This window comes from Amblyomma maculatum, chromosome 3 (assembly GCF_055883805.1).
Source record: "Amblyomma maculatum isolate TAMU_Amacu chromosome 3, ASM5588380v1, whole genome shotgun sequence".
Lineage (NCBI taxonomy): Eukaryota > Metazoa > Arthropoda > Arachnida > Ixodida > Ixodidae > Amblyomma > Amblyomma maculatum.
Genome location: NC_139346.1, coordinates 19954461 through 19970186, shown reverse-complemented (window position 1 = coordinate 19970186; position 15726 = coordinate 19954461). Strand labels below are relative to the sequence as shown.

Sequence of the window (15726 nt, the reverse complement as noted above, 5' to 3'; positions counted from 1 at the left end):
CACTAAGACAAAATACAGAGTACGGCAAGATTGGTACAACAAGCAAAGAAATATTTTAGGGAAGCTGAAGTCACCGTAGAAGCGGCCATTTTAGAAACTCGTTTCTGTCATTGAAGCCTGGCGTGCTTTTTTAATATCATTGTGGATAGAGCCCAGAGACCTCGGGCGGCCTTGATTCTGGCTCCAATCTAATGTAATGAGACGAGCCATGTGATGTGGTTTCATCACGCACTTTGCGATATCATCTCCACCACTGGAGGAAAATCCGATCAATCAGGGAGTTTCCTTATATGACAGGATTTTTCTGCTCCTGGCGACTCTATTACTGGCACATTAAAAAATATATGCATAAGTGTACAGAACGTTACACGATTGAAGCAGTGCACAGCAAAGCATGCACGCACACACATACACAGATTTAATTTCTCTTCATTTTATTCCAACGTCAACATTACAGATGCTGAGGACCCTCTAACTGGACCCTCTAAAAGCCTCTAACTGGGCTTGACGCGGTTCACAGCCCTAAATATGGCATTAGTAACAAACGAGAATAGAAACAATGTATAAGACATGGTTCAGAATTCTCAACTGCAAGATAAATAAAGGTTAATGAAGCATGCAATGTATGACGCATGAAGAAAAAAGCAAAAAGTGTAGATACTGCGGCTGTGAAATATTTCAGTTTAGAAGCAATGGGAGCACGTGCATGTGTGCACACACACACACACAGACACACACACGCACACAAAAAAACAGGTGAGGTAGAAACATCAAGCTATACGAACAAAGAAAAGGCTCGGTCGAGAGAACAGCTGAAAGTGGTGGAATGCATTTGTGCCATTAAGAGGAGGCTATAGTTACTGAGTTGTTTTCATTTAGTCATCGTGCATGCGAGTTTTGCAATCAAGCACAGCCCATATGGCAAACTCAATGACAGACCAGGGCAGGCTGTGAGCTCTGTGCCATACTACTGCCCTTAGTCCACGCATCATTTCCTCCCTCACCTCACTGAGTGAATCCCTCATGAACTGAGGGGAAGGATGCTCTCATGAGGGTGTCCAGGTCCACTTATAACATTGCTAAAATCCGGCAAAGCTTTCTTAGCTCGCAAAATGAGCAGCTGCGACCGTGGAATACGTACGCCATCTCGGCCTCCTTGGCCTCCTGCTCAGAGAGGTCCTCCTCAGCACTATAATCCAGTATGGACTTGACGCCGAAGGAGCGCAGGCGTTCCAGCAGCGGCTGGATGGCCGTCGCTGATTCGCCACCCACGAAGTGGCCATAGAAGGTGCTCCGCATCAGGGCTCGGAACAGCCGCCGGCCCAGCAAGCGCTGCCCCAGCCGCATCAGCTGCAAATTACACATGTCACAGCTGCAGATCGCACTTGTTTAAAGAATGTACCCACATTGTCCCAAGAAGGCAAAGAGGAGGGGAAAATCCTTCTCTAGGGCTGGGTGCTTGAAGGGCTTCTGAACACCGCTCCCTCCCGCAGTTTCGTCTCGAACACATACTTTCACTTTTATAACTGCGCTGCACGATCGACTGCAGCCACATTATTTGTAAAATGCTTAAATTAAATTTAGTCTCCCTGTGCGAGAAGTGGCTGCAGCCCAACATGCGCCACGGAAACAAAAAATTCTATGCTGCATTCCCAAATCCTGAGCAATACCAATGGAACTCAAATCAAGCCACGAAAATCACTCAGGCTTCAGTGATAACATGAATGGAGTTGCCCTTGCTCTTCCAGCCTAGTTAATTTTTTGAAAACTGCTCAACCGATTCAGGCAGCTCTACTAACAGGGGTGTAGTTTTACCCCCGTGGCCAGCCTAGTGCTTTTGACAGGAAATTCGCACAAAGAGAGGTATACCAAACTGAAAGCTCAGCAAGTACATCTGTAGTAACTTTCAGATGGAAAACAGTGCTGACAGGAACAAGGAAACACCAACTTGCGACTACATAGCTATCGCATGACCCAACCACTTCAGAGCTTGTGGCACTTGTAATTTTCCAAGATGCTTTACCAGCTAGCTCGAATGTCAGTTTTACTATGCTTCATGAAACCTCATCAGGCAACACAAACCCCCACAAAATGATTGTAGAACAACTGCGAAATCCCTAGAAAGAAAGCCTTAAGAAAAAAAAAACTATCACATCAAGTATCATCAAGGAAAGCGATTTATTTACTATCAATAATAATGGCTAACTTTCTTCTTTCTTTCTTCTTTTATGAAATAAAATATCCGTGTGCACTAATGGTCTGCCCACTTTATTGTTTTCTTTACTGCAACCTTGCCAGCTCTTTTAGATGGAAATACTCTGATTTGGACAGTGATCAAAGGAGAGTGACCCCTGCCTAAAATATGGCAGAGGAAGCTTGTAAACTGCTCATTGTACACGTTTATGTGGGCAATGAAAAGGGCCCTGGTTCCTTATCATACTGCAAAGCGGGCAGTGACAGAGTGTTGCCTGTCATGGCCAGCAGGTGGCAAGAGATGGAAACTCTCTTCCCTCATTAAGGTGTTACATGGTTTACAATTAAGTTTTGCATCTGAACACTCTGTGATCATGTGTGACTGCAAGACAGTCACAGCCAGGTATAACGATATGGTTATTAATTTTGTATATAGGCCTCTCACTGGAAATATACAGTGTTCTTTAAGACAAACTGAATATGCACTTACATTAGTGTCTAACTGGTAGTTAAATGTTGTAATAATTGGAGATACTAATATTGATTTATTGCATATCGGTCATGCACAATGTGAATTCCTTTCAACTATGTTGTCATATGGACTTGAAAGCCTTATTAGCTCTGCCACAGGAACCACTTCATATATAAAAAATGCAAACTGATGCTTGTTTTGCTAGTACAGGTCAAAAGCTTCACTCTGGTGTTTGAACTGTTGACGTAAGCGATTATCAGCCTACATTTTGTATCTTAGACTGTCACACTTCTCGTCATCTATCGCAACCAGTGTTTAAAACGAGGGAAATTAATGAGACTACTACAGATGCATTTAAATTCCTTCTAGTGGAAAGTGACTGGCTAGAGGTTACTGATGACAATGATGCAGCATCTTCTTTCACTCGCTTTTACAGACTAATTATCGATCTCTATGATCGTGTATTGCCATATCATGTTTGGGAAAAGCATAAAAAGGTGCGGAAGCCTTGGATATCTATGGCACTTTACAATGATATTCAAAAACATAAAAAGTTGTTCAAACATTTTTGAAAACCAAAGACATTGCAAACTTCAGGAGTGTAAACAATTATGTAACAAACTGAACTCAGGCATAAGAAAGGCAAGAAATGTTTAATATTTACATAAGATTGACAATATATATGGTCAACCAAAATTATGGAATGCTTACAAGAAGAAAGGCCGCACTGATATGCTGCCGGAGGAACTGACTTGATGGAGTGACCCTCGGAACTGCCAGGAATGAATAATTTCTGTCTTCGAACAGAACAAAGGAACCCACAATACCAGAGTGTGATCCAGCTTATGTAGAGACATGAGTGACAGATAGCATTGTTTAAAACCTATCAATGAACGGAAACAAAAAATATTAACTCTCCCAATAACAGTAGGGCAGCAGGCTTGGATGAAATTAAGGTTGAACCAATTAACGAGGTTGCATTCATGATCGTGCAACCCCTTAGCCATGTTTGTAACCGCGTGCTCTGAGAGGGATTATTCCCAGGTGAACTTAAAATGACCAGAGTAACTGCTATACATAAAGGTGGTGCCAAAAATAATTTTAACAGTTCCCGATATCTGTGCTTTGTTCTTTTTCAGAAATTATAGAACGTGTTCTTTATTGTAGACTTTCAGACTTTCTGGATAAATTAAAATTAATTTAACCATACTAGCATGCATTTCAGTAAAATAAGTCAACAGAGCGATGTTAAGGAAAGGTTCAAAGAAAACATCGAACACAAATTATTCACAGTGGGAATCTTCCTGAAAACTTGAGATGTGTGCTACACAGGCATAACTTCGCACCAGTTACCCATCACTTGGTTATTTGCTTATGGCATTGCCAATTTCTCATTTACAATATACCCACACACTCTCTCATAGGTATTTGCTATCGGCCCCCTAACACTGAAAGTTCTTTCACACTTTTACTTCATGAAGCCTTAAACATGTCAATGCAAACATATTCAAACAGTCCTGTTTTTCTCTGTGGTGGCTTCGATTTTCTACACCATATATAGGTCTAACCCTGCCTTCTCATTATCCAAAAACAATGCTGCCAGTGATTTCTTGAATGCTTGTATAACATTTGGCTTTAAGCAACTTGTGCAACTTGTAACTGATCCCACACGTGTTACTGATCACTCGTCCAACATTCTAGATCTTGTGTTAAACACTCACCAAGATTACTTTACTCCTATCACCCTGCTCCGTGGTTTGAGTGATCGTTTAGCAGTACACACTACCTTTCATTGCAATGCACGAAAGAAACAAAAAAATAAAAAGATGCTTACTTTAAATGAGAGAGGGGACTATGTCAGCATGAACAGAGAATCATCAGACTATTTCGTCACCTTAGCTGCTAATGTTTCCTTCAATTCTGTTGAGACAAACTGGCTACTTTTAAAAGCAGAGATGCATCTGGTTGTGCACATTTACATCCCCACGATTACAACAGCAGAAAAAGTAACAACACCATGGGTTAGCGCATCCCTCAAATGACTACATAACAAGAAAAAAATGCCTTTTTCATTCAGCTAAATGATCTAACTCCCCAACGACATGGCAAAAATACTACACAGTCTTGAAAAAGTATGACAGGTCAACTGCTGAAGCTAAACTTTAATTTCTTTTTTTCTATCACTTTACCCTCTATGCTGCCAAATAACTCAAAACACTTTTGGAAGGCCAATAGCCCTAGTCAAATATATCACATTTCACTTCTTCACAGCTCTGAACTTCCTCAGAATGAGGTCATAGATGTTCTGAATAGAACATTACTTGTTTTCACTAATGAACCACCATACCTTATGCCTACACTCATGTAAAATGTCACATTTCATCACATGGGCATTGTTAAAGTCATCGAATCTCTGAAACAGTATAGACAATATTAACATCTAAGTTCTGAAAAATATTAAATATACAAGTAGCTTGTTTTTGTCACTCATTTTTCAGGATTCACTCAACAACGGTTCAATCCCAAGTGACTGGCAGGTGGGCAAGGTTCATCACCGAGTAACTATACCACCCGATTTCAATAATAAGCGTCTCTTGTGAAACAATGGAACATATTTTATATTTGTAGATTGCTAAGTTTTTAACGTGCGTAAATTTTAAAACCCAAGTCAACATGGTTTCCATTAAAACCATTCTTGAGACACTCAGCTTGCTCTTTCCCTGCATGGCCTAAATTTAAACCTAGATAGCATCATCCCAACTGAAGCAGTATTTTTAGGTTTTGAAAAAGCATTTGATAAGGTTTGCCATTGCTGTCTTTTGATAAAGTTATCGCGTCTTAACATTCATCTGTGCATTCTGAGCTGAATTCGGAGATATTTAGCTAACTGTCAACAGTTCCTGCATGCTAACTCATACTCTTTCTCCTTAACAACCGTGCTTTCTGGTGTACCACTAGGTACCGTGCTTGGGCCTCTCCTTTTATTAATATACATTAATGACATGCCTTATAATATTTCTCCCCAATCCACCTCTTCGCAGACAACTAGGTCATTTACCGAGCAATAACAAACTCCACTGACTGTCTCGCATTACAAAGGGGCCTTTGTCGCATACAGGACTGGTGTAACACTTGGCTCATGTCATTAAATGTCTTTAAACTTGTCCACCTGACCATTCATCGTCGTCGCATGTGTGTTGCTCCTAATTACAATATCAAAAACATCTGACTGCAAAAACTGAATCCGTGAAATGCCTTGGCGTACATATTTCATGTAACCTAACATGGATGCAGCATGTCAACCAGATAATTTATTTTATTTATTTATTTATTTTTATAAATTCTGCTAACCGCGCTCTAGGTTATATACCACGTAACCATGCTCTCGCTTTTCTCTCTATTACCTCACTTTCCAAACATTTGTGCATCCTAAACTAGAGTGTGCTAACGCTATCTTTGTCCATACCAAAATAGCCTAACGTCCTCAAATCAGTTAAGAACAGAGCAACACGAGCAACTCCTATCTTCCATTAATCAGTACACAATATATAAATACGATTATTTTGTGAATTATTCCTATTATTTGAGTATCTCAGCACTAAAAGCACAAATAACTTATTCTGTCTAGCCTCACGGCATAGAATTGCGCGCCTTAACCTTTTTCATACATATTTCCATTCTTTGCTCTCTGATAACCCATACATAAAAAGATAAAAAGAGCCCACTGAATCCCAGAGGTGTATGCTAATACTTTTCAGCAGTCATTTTTCCTACACACAGCACAGGGCTGGAATGGGCTGCCCACCGAAGTCACCACAATCATCGACCCCAAAATATCTAAGCAGCTAATCGCAAACACTGCATTGTGAGTTTTATTGCGAAAGCAATACTACTTGCACTTTCAAGCCATCAGCGTGGTCCCGGCGGTAACCACGTTTGACCTTTGACCTTTAGACGACCCCCGTAGACAACCCCAAGCTGGCAGGAGCTGCCAACTTGGGTCTCTTGCTTCACATGGTACGGTTATGTCAGAATCAGCCTGCTATGGACCCTGGCATTCAGGTTACCTCTATAGGCCACTAAGGCACCTTCATACGACTTGGTTAAAGCGGGGCTTTATATGTGGGCTGAGGAAGAAGGAAAAGAAAATAAGAACGCTCGGTCACCCGCAGCTAATGCTTTCGCTCAATATTTGGTTCAGCAGCGTTGAACCCTTGTAATTTTTTGTTATACTTGTTTGCCCTGTAACGCCCACTCCTTCATGTAATGTCTGACAGGAGACCTTTGAGGAGTAAATAAATAAATAAAGCATACTGTGATGGGCAAATTTAGATATTTAGAGATCCAGAGGCTGGTAAATTTTGAAAATAAATTATGGTGCACTTGAATGGTGGCACAGCTCGCCTGAATGCAGTGTAGACGCACATGGATTCCATTCAAGAGGGAGGGCACGTTTTGGCACCCCCGTGGCGAAGAAGCAGTAGAAGCTGCTATTCCCTCGCATAAACGGAGAGACCTCCTCACCACCACCGGGATTTTTTGCCGGGTAGACGAGCACGCATGCCCAAGGAGACCTCCGCCATCATCGAACCGCCTGGCCATCGTACATGATCGACCGCAGCGGGCAGTAAAGCTACGTTATTTCTCTCCCCTTCTTGTGATTTTTTTTTTTGCACCCCCGTACACTGGCGGGACGTTCCCTCGCTATGTCGGTTGTTTTTAATTGTTATCTTGCCGCTGTATAATTACTGGGGCGCAATAAACCCCACTTCGAGTAGGCAACTTGTGTTTGTCTCCTATCACCCAAACCCGCTGCGGTGACAACTTATCGCACCGGGGTCACAGCTCTTGATTGTTGGGATGAGGCGACGTCTCACCCTTTGAGTGGTATTACATCAGAATTGCCCCCGCATCTCATGGATCAATCCCCTCGCGGCCGATAATTCAACATCAGGGCCACAATGGTTCCCGTAATCCCTTAAAGGCCCCGCATACCTCCGGCGGTGCAAGTAAAATATGGCACCTGCCTAGCACTGCTTTATCGATGGGTTGTGTGGCGTAACCGTATCACACACTGTCCCAAAGCTCGTCTGAGGATGGGACAGATCAACCTTCCAGTGAGGTCCAGTCAGGAATGCCATGCAGGTGCGTTCATACGGAGTGGCTGCAAGGCAGATTCTTTGCGAGCCACCGTTAGAAAAGAGGAAAGCATGCTAAAATCTGCTGACCATTACAGTCCGTCACGATGCTTAGCGCCAATACATCTCCGCGTGTTTTGAACAGATCTCATGCGGGGATGACGCTCCAGGCGAAGTTAGCAGAGCGCCAAGTTTTATACGCTGCGAAGACGGCATGTATGTCGTAGAGGGCAATATGGGCTGCCCCATCGACACCGCGAAATCCCACAGATTATATCTTGGCTCATATAGTGTAGACCGAGCACTACAATATCCAAGAAATGAGGCTTTATCTCGACAGCACTGGCTGTTCTTCAACACTGAAAATCGCATAAAACTGGCTGAGCTGACCCTTTTCAGCGAAACGATGCCATTATACCAGTGCAGTACAGCATGTGACCACATCTCAGGCAAACATCACTAATTTTTCTCCTTGCCTCAAGTTTGTGCTCTCACCAGTGCAGCAGTCAGTAAAAACCACCCACTTCTCAACGCCTATAATGTGCTCTTAACGTTTGACACTAGACGGCAATACTGTACAGTTTTGACTGCTTGGATGAAGGCCCACTCAAGCTTTTGTCGGCGAGGCGTTCGTTACTGTGCTGTAGCAGCCTTGGCTGTGGAACCTACGCAATTCTACATTAAAAGAAATGTCCAATTACTTACTTATATTACATTTCGGTGCGTTACCTTTGTCGATTCGCAGTCGTCATCACAGTCACTGACCATAATTTTCAGCATTGGTCTACATAAAATCGGGTGCGAATGCACTGATCGAGAAATTACCTGTAAACTTTTCAGCAAAGTTTCACCAAAACCACAACAGAATCCCCTACTCGAGAAAGGAAGCTTTCTATTGCGCCAAATAAAAATGGACACTAAAAGTGCTCTGTCCCTAATGCTGACACACGCCGTCTGCTCGCAAAGCAATGCAGGCTGCATTGCTGGACCTCCAGTGGTAGGCTGCCTCGTCTGACAAAGAATGGTGTACTCATCATTCACCTCACATTGTAATTTTTTCTGCTGCTGCCGCTTTTAAGGCGAGAGCCTTTAAAGGAAATGGCTACAAAGGTCATTGACAAACATTTTGAATGTGTATAACCAATGCTTCCAAGCGTTCCACCAAAGTACAGCTCCTTGCAACAAAGGCAGTGATTTATTATTAATTTTTAAAAACTGAATTTTTTGAAATTCACGGGCTGCTTGGTTCTCACATGGCGGCGAGATTTGGAACTATTCTGCGGTGAGTTCCTACGTCACAAGTACCAAGAGTGGCAGGTCACGACAGGCTGCCATTGGCTGCAGCCACAATGCCCACTATGTCACAGACACACTACCGGTAGCTGCGAAAGTCGTCTGCTCGACTGCAGCATGCACTGCATGCGTGAAACCGAGCTTGACGCTTCAGTTCGCGATGTTAACCGAGAAGGTGGTGGCGTCCGACTGAAAGTGCGCGTCGGTGCAGGAGAGCGAAAAAAGCACGAGCTGGTCCGATTCAACACCATACCGATTAAAAAGTGATTAAAAAGGCAGCATCAAGCTTCGTGCACCAACCGACGATGCAGCAGCGTATTGTAATCCCATCTCGTTTTTGCAAAATCGACCATTTGTGCGGCGTGTTGATAATTAATCGGAACATGCGTCAAAAAAGGTCTGCCCTCAGCTTCATTGTGAAAGTACACAAATTCACACCACTTAAGTGCATGCAGCACCGGACGCCACCAGGTTACGCACACGAATGTCACCCGCGAGCGCTGCGGACGACGGCACACCCGTCATGCGCTGCTCCCTGGTCATCGCTAGGCCTTGTTTCTTTTGCACTGATGCCACGGCGGACAGCGTTTTAGAATCGCCAACTTCGCTGTCTCTAGCGCAGCCACTCGCATGCTCCTGCGTGCGATTCTTGCATGTAGCTGCAGAAATCAGTGACAACCTGCGCTGCCGAACTACTTGTGCTGAGCTGCTTTGCTGATGTTTTGCGCCATCGATTCTGGCTTGGATGATGCATACACATATAAGATAAAACACGTGCGCACATTACGGATTCGCACATCCTAAACGACATGCACTTTAAAAAAAAGCACTACACTACCCTTTTCTTAAGATTTGTGGAAGAATGATTCGTGCACACCTGTAATCCGAACTCTGTAGCAATCATCAATCCGTGTTCTCGTCGGTGACACGTGTATACATTCCATTCATTATGTACCACAACAGATGCCTCTCGCCAACCATAATTAGAGCACTCCTGGCTAAAAATGACATGTTTCATCATCATCATCAGCCTGACTATACCCACTGCAGGGCGAAGGCCTTTCCTGTATTTTTCCAATTAACCCGGTTCTGTGCTAGCTGCATACACTTGACCCCTGCGAACTTCTTGACCTCATCCGTCCACCTAACTTTCTGCCGCCCCCTGCTACGCTTTCCTTCCCTTGGAATCCAGTTCGTTACCCTAAGCGACCATCGGTTATCCTCTCTTCACACTACATGTCCTGCCCATGTCCATTTCTTCTTCTTAATTTCCACTAGAATGTCGGTAACTTGAGTTATTTCTCTGACCCACTCTGCACGCTTCCTATCTCTTAATGTTACCCCTACCATTTTTCGTTGCATAGCCCTCTGGATTGTCCTCAATTTAAGCAGAACTCTCTTGGTTAGCCTCCACATTTCAGCCCCATAGGTGAGTACAAGTAAGATGCAACTGTTGTATACTTTCCTCTTGAGCGATACCGGTAAGCTGCTAGTCATAATCTGCGAGTGCTTGCCAAATGCGCTCCATTCCAATCTTCTTGTTATTTCCTTTTCATCGTCTGGATCTGCAGTTACTACCTGTCCTAAGTAGACATATTCGCCATCTACTTCCAGTACTTCGCTACCTAATGTAAACTGCTGTTCCTTCCCGAGGCTGTTGAACATTACTTTAGTCTTCTGCATATTGATTTTCAAGCCAACCTTTCTACTTTTCCTGTCTAGGTCATCAATCATTATTTGCAGTTCATCCCCCGAGTTGCTTAGCAAGGCAATGTCATCAGCAAATCGCAGATTACTGAGGTATTCTCCATCTACCCTTATCCCTAACTGCTCCCATTCCAGGTCTCTGAATACTTCCTCTAAGCAAGCTGTGGATAGTACTGGGGAGATTGTGTCTCCTTGCCTAACTCCTTTCTTTATGGGAATTTTGTTACTTTCTTTATGCAGAACTATGGTTGCTGTGCAGCCACTATATATATATCTTACAACACTTTCACGTACGGCTCGTCTACCCTATGATTTCGCAATGCCTGCATCACTGCCGAGGTTTCAACTGAGTCAAATGCTTTTTCGTAATCAATGAATGCTATGTATAAGGGCTGGTTATATTCCGAGCATTTTCCTATCACCTTGTTGATGGTATGGATATGATAGATAGTAGAGTACCGTTTCGCAAGGGCAGAGGAACTAGAGACCAAATTGCCAACCTTCTTCTGTGCTAAGCTGGGCGTGATAAAGGACAAACGAGGCAAGGACCTCACTGAAGCCTCAGAGATAAAGAAGAGGTGGCAGGAATACACAGAAGAACTGTACAAGAAGGACCCGGATGTGCAATCCCAACATAGGACGGTTGTGATTACTGATCTCGAGCCGGGCATCCTGAAGAGTGAAGTTGAATGGGCCTTAGCCAGCCTTGCTAAGAACAAAGCAAGCGGAATTGATGGTATTCCAGCTGAGTTGCTTCAAAACCTCAACCACGACGCTGTTAACACACTGCATACATTATGTCAAAAGATTTGGACAACCCTGCAGTGGCCACAGGATTGGAGGAGGTCAGTTTACATCCCCATTCCAAAGAAAGGCAGTGCCAAAGATTGTTCCAACTACCGCACGATCGCGCTTATTTCGCATGCTAGCAAGGTGATGTTAAAAATCCTGCAAGGTAGGCTGCAGCAGTATGTGGATCGGGAGCTTCCGGACGTGCAAGCTGGGTTTCGCAAGGGCAGAGGAACTAGAGACCAAATTGCCAACCTTCGCTGGATCATGGAAAAAGCAAGAGAGTTCCAGAAACCCATTTACTTCTGCTTTATTGATTATGCGAAAGCGTTTGACTGCGTAGATCACAGCAGATTGTGGCAAGCTCTCCGAGAGATGGGAGTTCCAATTCACCTCATCTGTCTCCTCAGGAACCTGTATGAAGGGCAAGAGGCCACAGTCAGAACTGGGCATGGTCTTACTGATTGGTTTCCGATTGAGAAAGGGGTGAGGCAAGGCTGCATACTGTCGCCCTGCCTATTTAACCTATATGCAGAGTGCATCATGAGGAAGGCCGGTCTGGACGAGTCTTCAGCTGGAGTGAAGATTGCTGGAAAACGTATCAACAACCTTAGATATGCGGATGATACCACTTTAATGGCAGAAAGTGAAGTGGAACTCAAGAGACTTCTGATGCGCGTACAAGAAGAGAGTGAGAAGTTTGGGCTTAAACTGAACATTAAAAAGACGAAGATCATGGCGTCTTGCCCTATCAAGTCCTGGAGCATCAATGGACAAGAAGTGGAAGCTGTGACAGATTTTCTGTTCTTGGGCGCCAAGATTACCTCGGAAGGAGACTGCAGCCATGAAATTAGGAGACGCCTGCTTCTGGGAAAGAGAGCAATGGTTAGCCTTGACCGCCTAGTAAAGAGCAGAGACATTAGTCTGCCAACCAAGATCCGTATAACCCGTGCTATGGTCTTTCCAGTTGTGATGTATGGATGCGAGAGTTGGACTGTGAAAAAGGCTGACCGCCGAAGAATTGACGCGTTTGAATTGTGGTGCTGGCGAAGACTCTTAAGAGTTCCTTGGACTGCCAGAAGATCAAATCAGTCGATATTGTCGACCATAAACCCTGACTGCTCATTGGAGGGTCAAATTCTAAAGTTAAAGCTCAGCTACTTTGGTCATCTGATGAGAAGAGAGGAGTCGCTGGAGAAAGATTTGATGTTGGGAAAGGTTGAGGGTCGCCGGAGAAGGGGTAGGCAGCGAACGCGATGGTTAGATGGCATTCTCGAGGCATTGCAGATGAAGCTATGTGATGTTAAGAAGATAGTGAGAGACCGGAAAGAGTGGCGTGACATGGTCCATAGGGTCACGAAGAGTCGGACACGACTGAACGCCTGAACTGAACTGACTGAGAGTACCGTTTCCGAAAACCTGCTTGATCCTTCGCTTGATTGCAGTCTAGTCAAAGTAGCCGACTCGACAGTAGCCAAAGTAGCCAGGACCGTAATGAGATTCGCGGTAGGGAAAAGCAGTCAGACATTCCACCAGTGACGAAGGACGAAGTCAAGAAAGCATTAGAAACTATGAAAAGGGGGGAAATCAGCTGGAGAGGATCAGATGATTTGTTGAAGGACGGGGGGGATATCGTGCTAGAAAAACTGGCCACCCTGTATATGCAGTGCCTGGTGTCATCGACAATAACGGAACCATGAAAGAATGCAAACATTATCCTCATTCATAAGAAAGGGGACTCTAAGGACCTTAAAAATTAGGCCAATCAGCTTACTGTCTGTTACATATAAGGTATTTACTAAGGTAATTGCTAATAGAATCAGGACTACCTTAGACATGTTTGCACGTGTGCAACTCGCACGCTCGATCGTCTGCCAGCATCCACACAGAGTCGATGCTATCGCATCAACTCCACGAGAAGACCGGCCGCTGTTGGTCAAACTGCAGAAGACTGACCTCGGCAGGGCGAAAGAAGAAAGGGGTCTTGTAGAAAGCCATGCTCAGCAGGAGTGCCCGCTAATTTGTGCTGAATGGGACAGGAATATGAAGGGAAGTGCTCCTCCGTGGCGGCCGCCGGTGTATGTGGACTACAGCCTGCCCACCTGCAGGTAGGTGCTCGCGAATGACCCGAGTCGTTCGGGCTGCTGTCGCACACAATTCCGAGAGGTCAAGAAACTGAAGAAACCGGAGGCCAAGGAAGACACCAGACAAGGTTGAAAGCTATGCAAACGCAGACGGGGCGGAAAAGGCAAAGACAGTGAATGCATGGGCAACACTCAGGAAAACAGGCGCGGCAACCGGAAGTCTGAGAACCGAGCGTCACCCGATGACGCTTCTTGGGTGGGGCGGAGTTCCCAAGCTGTTTTCTTCGTTTTTTTCTGGTGTCTCCGAGTGTTGAGTTGAGGGGGGAAAGGAGGAGCGCCATTTTTAATCGCCGATATCTCCGGTGTTAATCAAGCTAGCTGAAAACTTCTTTCGGTGAATTGACTTGTGAGGGAGTACCTACCTTTCGACCGATTTGCTTTACCTCATTTTAGGCATTTCATAACCTCTTTAATGGCTCATCGTTGTCTTCAGCAAGTGTAAAGCTTCTGCGGTGGCTCTGATTGGCTGAGGTGGGGATGACGTCATGGTGGTCTCGACCAATCACAGGGCACTATTGTGGTATGTGCAGATTATGGGCAAATATCACTCATGATCGATATATCCAGTTAATGACTAATTAATGAGTAGTGAATGGATAATTAATGACCAATTATCAATGACATATAGACAATTACTAGCAATGACTAATTAAATCACATAATGAGTAATTATCTAATTATTCATTCTCAATAACTAATGCTAAAATATAATTAATTGCTAATCAATTTATTAATGACTAGTCATTGCCGAATTAAAGTTCTAATGACTTATTTATTAGGCATTAGGCATTAAATTAATGACTAATTATCAATCATAAATGACTCATTGACAATTATTAATCAATGACTAATTTTAATTGATGACTAATTAAAGATCGGAACTTAGATGTTTCTAGATGCTGTGTAGAGAATGCTTCGAACATTCTTCAAACTCGTCACCACTTTATCGGTGCAGTGCATTTACGACGAGGACAAGAGGAGACACAGACACAGCGCTGTCTCTCCTCTCGTCCTCGTAGTAAATGCACTGCACCGATAATGTCTAACCAACATTCCCAAGCGTCTACCTTGTCGTCACCATTTGACAGCTCAATGCACTAGCAGAATGTGAAACAGCAGTCACTCACTTTATTCGCAGCAGCATTCGTCCCTACATGCGCAACGGTTGCGTAGCAGAATGCAGCATTCGGGTTTTCAACTTTCACTACTTATTTTCTTTATCAGGCCACGGGATCATCGATTCAAGGCTAGGAAATTCATACCGAGGAAACATTCTTTCACTAGCCCCTTGCCCTACTTCCTTCTCCTCCACCCACCTCCATGGCTCTTTTTCTTCAGAAGCAAAACAGTGCTTAAACCCCCACCAGTAATGACCATGCTGCGCAGACGAAGACGAGTCTACTTGTCGAAACGTAGGATCGGCTTGCGAAATGAGGCTCCCCCTCATTCCTTGTTCAGTGTTCTTTTATGCTGTGTAGTAATCTTCTTTCTCTCATTCTAATAAAGAACGGTTTAGTAACATTATGTCACCAAGACCAACACCTTGGTTGCATAATCGACAACTCAGCTGACAGGATGCCATGAGTCTGGTCCGTGTCCAGGTATTAAGGCTCCAGGTCCACCAGATGAAGTGAATGAAAGGTGAATTTATACAATATTTACAGTCATGGTACATGGCACAACAATAGCACCACGAGGCCTGAAAATTACTGGCTCCACACGACTGTCTTTGCGTAGCAATGGCCAGGGAGACTCCACCTCGTCCACTACAGGCAAGCAGCATTACACGCGACGATACTCACAACGTTCTCGACGGGTCTCGCACAACCACCGGCTGAGAGCTTTCTTTTATGGGGGCCAGAAAGACGCTGGTATTCGAACTATCCAATCCGGACTCTATAGTTGGCCGCGGGCCAAGAGGTCCAATAACGAGCGTGTTGGGTTTCCGCCGCAGTGCGAGGAGGCGGGAGAGGAGGGCGCGCCTCCATGG

General features: G+C 44.3%; 1 protein-coding gene across 3 annotated transcripts in view; it reads right to left on the bottom strand.

Annotated features, from left to right (window-relative positions):
- Positions 1-15726, bottom strand: part of LOC146194305 (proline dehydrogenase 1, mitochondrial-like) — a 251848-nt gene that overhangs the window by 93257 nt on the left and 142865 nt on the right. For all 3 annotated transcript variants that reach the window (XR_014705865.1, XM_084597343.1, XM_084597344.1), the window contains exon 2: positions 1142-1350. Coding sequence is in view for 2 of the 3 variants with exons in the window: in XM_084597343.1 (XP_084453469.1) it covers positions 1142-1350 (209 nt within the window). In the remaining variant the exon portion in view is untranslated. The remainder of the gene's footprint in view (positions 1-1141; positions 1351-15726) is intronic.